Genomic DNA, 3,921 nt, shown 5'->3' on the forward strand with positions numbered 1-3,921 from the left:
TACACAGACTGGTTCTTTGTTGAGAAAAAAAGCGAGACTTCAAAAATATTATACTTGGTTCAAACATTTTTACACTGATCGTGTGAATCGCCGTGCAAATAAACAATGGAACATTTTCTTTCAATAGTATTCAGTCTGACATAGCTTATTACTATTTAGTCTAATTTAAAATGTAGAAACTGTTTATTTCAAAAATATTTGGTTTATAGATTTTTATTTGAATATTGGGCAGTAATTCTAAGCAAAAGCTCCAAACCTAAATTTCATGAAAAGTAAGCAAAATTGATTAACGAGCTATAAAGATAGATACTACTTAAAAAAAGGTTAATTTCAAGATATGCAGAACATTATTATTTATCACAGTCTCATTACATTTATACAAAAACGTAAAAGCAATTAGTAGTTTTTGTAATAATTTGGTTCAACAACTCGATAAAAATTCTGCAGATGATGTTCCCTGGCGGCAGCGACCTCGTGAGTGTCTGCCAGGTATCCGGACTTGAGCACCACGGGCTTGGCGAGGGGTCCTTGGTAAGGTGCCACATGATGGGAGTGTCCATGGTCGGTGCCGTAGTCTGAGGTGTATCTGCCACTGTAGTGGTAGCCTCCGTGAGCCTTGGCCTTGGCTACGGCGGCGAAATGCTCAGCCTTAGCAGCGGCCACCTCGTGAGTGTCTGCGATGTGTCCGTCATGCAGGACGTGTGGGATGGCGGTGGGCCCGTGGTACCTGATGTCTCCAACATGGCCGTCATACCTGTAAAAACCACTGTATTCCTGGCCGTGACCGTGTCCGTATTCTCCTCTGTAGTGAGATTCCTTGGCTAGAGCTGCGAGATGAGCGTTCTTGGCTGCTGCTACCTCATGGGTGTCTGCCAGGTAGCCGTTGTGGAGGACGACAGGCTTGGCGGTGGGTCCGTGGTAGTAGCTGCAGTACACACTCTGGGTGTACATAGTAGCAAGAAGAACCAAACTCTGGAATAATAATAATACAGTAGTTTCATACTAACTATTTTAGTGAAAAGATTATGTGTTATAGGAATAGGATTAAACGCATTTACTGAATAATATAAACACGAGTTGTGCTATTGATTAAACGTTAGTACACGATATGTGAGCAAAATGCAGTGACATCGATCCTTGTAAATGATGTAATATATGCAAATTGGCTGTGTTTGAACAAGGAGTGAGGCGGACGAAAAATAAAGTTGCCCTACTAATATTATAAGTCATACACTTTGGATGTATGGATAGATGTTTGTAACAAGTAAACGCAAAAAATACTAAACCGACCGGGTTGAAATGTTTTATTGAGCGGAGCGAAGCGAAGCGAGCGAAGCTCTTATACTACACTCCTGCTTTTGTATTACAAATACTCCTCCTGAACGGCTGAAGCGATCTTCACCAAATTCAGCACAATCATTGCAACCGACCATGGGAAGGTATAAATCTGAAATGGTACAAATCTGACCACAGGACTTTTCTGTACGTGAATTCAAACTTTTGGAAATTTAACATTGGCCTTATGGGTTAATTGGTTGCCATGACATTATTTGCGAGATAACAATAAAAGGTAAACAAGAGTCCCAGCATATGTTAGTCAACGAATCATCTAAATAGCACATTACAAATACCGTACAGAGAAAACGGGAAGAACAATCGGATTAATGCCATTGAGCATAATTTACTACAAAATGAAAAACAATTAATTATGGTCGCCGGAATAAGGCTGATGTACCATTGACTTAAATAATCCAAATAGTCATTCCATTTATGTGAACCAAATCTAGGTCTACATACGATTGAGTTTGGATACTGCAAGTAGACTTTCCATTTATGCGAACTACTGAAATAGACGTACCATTCAATTGTGCAGACTTTAAATAGGTATACAATAACAATTCTAATAATGAGAACCAAATATATCATTGACATTGGATTCTATAATTAGACATATGAGAACCGGATGAAACATAGACTTTGTTCATGCAAGTAGACCATTCGTTTACGTGAACCAGACTTATAATTGACTTAGAATACTGCAAATAGTCATTTCATTTAAGTGAACCAAATATACCATTGACATTGGATACTGCGAGTATTTAATCTTATTTACGAGGACCAGATGTAGCACTGACTTTAGAACAGTATTGGATTAATACGCTAGCTGCGCTCAATATTGCAACCAGACAACTGCATTGTACACCTAGTAATGATAGCTCACATTCCCGATTAACATATAGACATATTATTATGTCAAAAATCCTTCGGGCTCTACCCTATTGGCTCTTGAGTTTTCCATGTTAACCTTATGAGTATTCATAATTATTTATACCCCCGCCGCAGCAAACCTGCAGACTAAGCGAATTTCCATTTGACTGATTGGATTTACACTGAAATGTGTACTTAAAAATATAACATTTATTACCGATTTAAATAGAATTAGTTTAACAAGTACTTAGGTTTGCTGCATCAGGGAGGGTAAACTGTTTTTTTTTAAATGTTAGTAGTTAGTAAGAAATAAAAACATTTTCCAAATTTGATCAAAATATGTTAATAAACAAGCAAACTACAACGGTTTACTTATCCTCCGTTAGAATAACATGGGAATTTTAAATTTAAAAATTTTTTAAATTTTCTCCGTAACCATTAGGCGCATAATAACGCTTCAATATACTAAATTATTTGTTTTTTTAAGCTCTACAAAATGGTCTGGAAAGAAATTGCTAAATTTTATGTTTTTGGGGTAAAAAATGGGAAAAACCTATTTTTACCCCATAAAACCCCCCGTAAACCCCCGTTCCCATGGTCCGATCATGCTGGATCGCGAACTCGTTCGAATAAACGTAGGTTTACACGTTTGTACCAAATTTCATCAAAATCGGATCATTTTTGCTCGAGTTGTCGTGCTAACGGACACATATAAGTGAACACCTAAATTAAAAAATATATATAAATATATATATATATATATATATATATATATATATATATATATGAATTTGAACGGATGGTGTTTTTGGCCTCTAGGGACCTCAAAACGAAAAAAAAATCGGTCCCGAGTCCAGGTCTTACCATGAGTACTACGGTAATAGCTTATTCCCTATATGGGAAATTCGCTAAAAAGGAATTAAATAATTTTGTCAGCTGTTTTAACTGCACAGGTTGGTTCTATGATATTTAATTTATAAGGTTTACCAACAGGATGCCGCGCTATTATTTTTTGCATTTATGACTACAGCTAATTTGAAAAAAAAACTAGCAACAAAAATCGGTGGTGCACAATGAGAACGTAACTTTTTCCTATGGTTTAGGTGCACATTACGGCTATGGTATAAGTGATATAGCATACCGTATAAATTTAAAGAACCAAATCTTACCGTGTCCTCTCCTAGTAAGAAATATAAGAATCAATATGACACTTTTTATTCATATGCATAGTTGTTACAAATAAAAATAAAATAGAAGTCAAGAAATATATCTCTAATTTTATTTATCATTGTTCAATTATAAATTAATTACATTTTGACGTGTCAAAGTAAATATTCAATGCATTGTAAGAAACCCTACTGGGCCAATTATAAACTAAGTCAATTTCCTTCAATAGATAACTCACCAGAACAGTGTTCATCGTATAACTGTTGTATGCAACTGATGGTCTGTCAGAGAACTGAGAGTGTTTAAATATAGTCAATGTTGTGTAACGCATCTTCAGTCCTCAGACAGACACGTGAAATATGTGAAACGGCAACCATAATCAGGGATAAAAGAGGAGGAAATTATGTGATATTCTCATAACTTTAGAAAAGCTGTAAAATTACCCACACTTAGTTAGGGTTTTATGATTGTTTACGTATTAATCCATCTATTAATGATATCCTTCTAAATTAATCCCTAATTTAATCGTGTTTATTTGGATACTTC

The 3,921-nt window shown here is 35.7% G+C and overlaps 1 protein-coding gene across 1 annotated transcript; it reads right to left on the reverse strand.

The window, feature by feature from the left end:
* Positions 1 to 345: 345 nt before the first annotated feature.
* LOC128988506 (uncharacterized) lies at positions 346 to 3,635 on the reverse strand. Its single transcript, XM_054409864.1, has 2 exons — positions 3,614 to 3,635; positions 346 to 972 (listed from the first exon to the last, which is right to left on the reverse strand). Exons 1-2 carry the CDS (start codon positions 3,626 to 3,628, stop codon positions 397 to 399), a joined length of 591 nt encoding a protein of 196 aa, XP_054265839.1. The 5' UTR covers positions 3,629 to 3,635; the 3' UTR covers positions 346 to 396.
* Positions 3,636 to 3,921: the final 286 nt, after the last annotated feature.

Source organism: Macrosteles quadrilineatus, unplaced genomic scaffold (assembly GCF_028750875.1).
Source record: "Macrosteles quadrilineatus isolate MER2022 unplaced genomic scaffold, UCM_ALF_1.0 Scaffold_1__1_contigs__length_201487025, whole genome shotgun sequence".
Lineage (NCBI taxonomy): Eukaryota > Metazoa > Arthropoda > Insecta > Hemiptera > Cicadellidae > Macrosteles > Macrosteles quadrilineatus.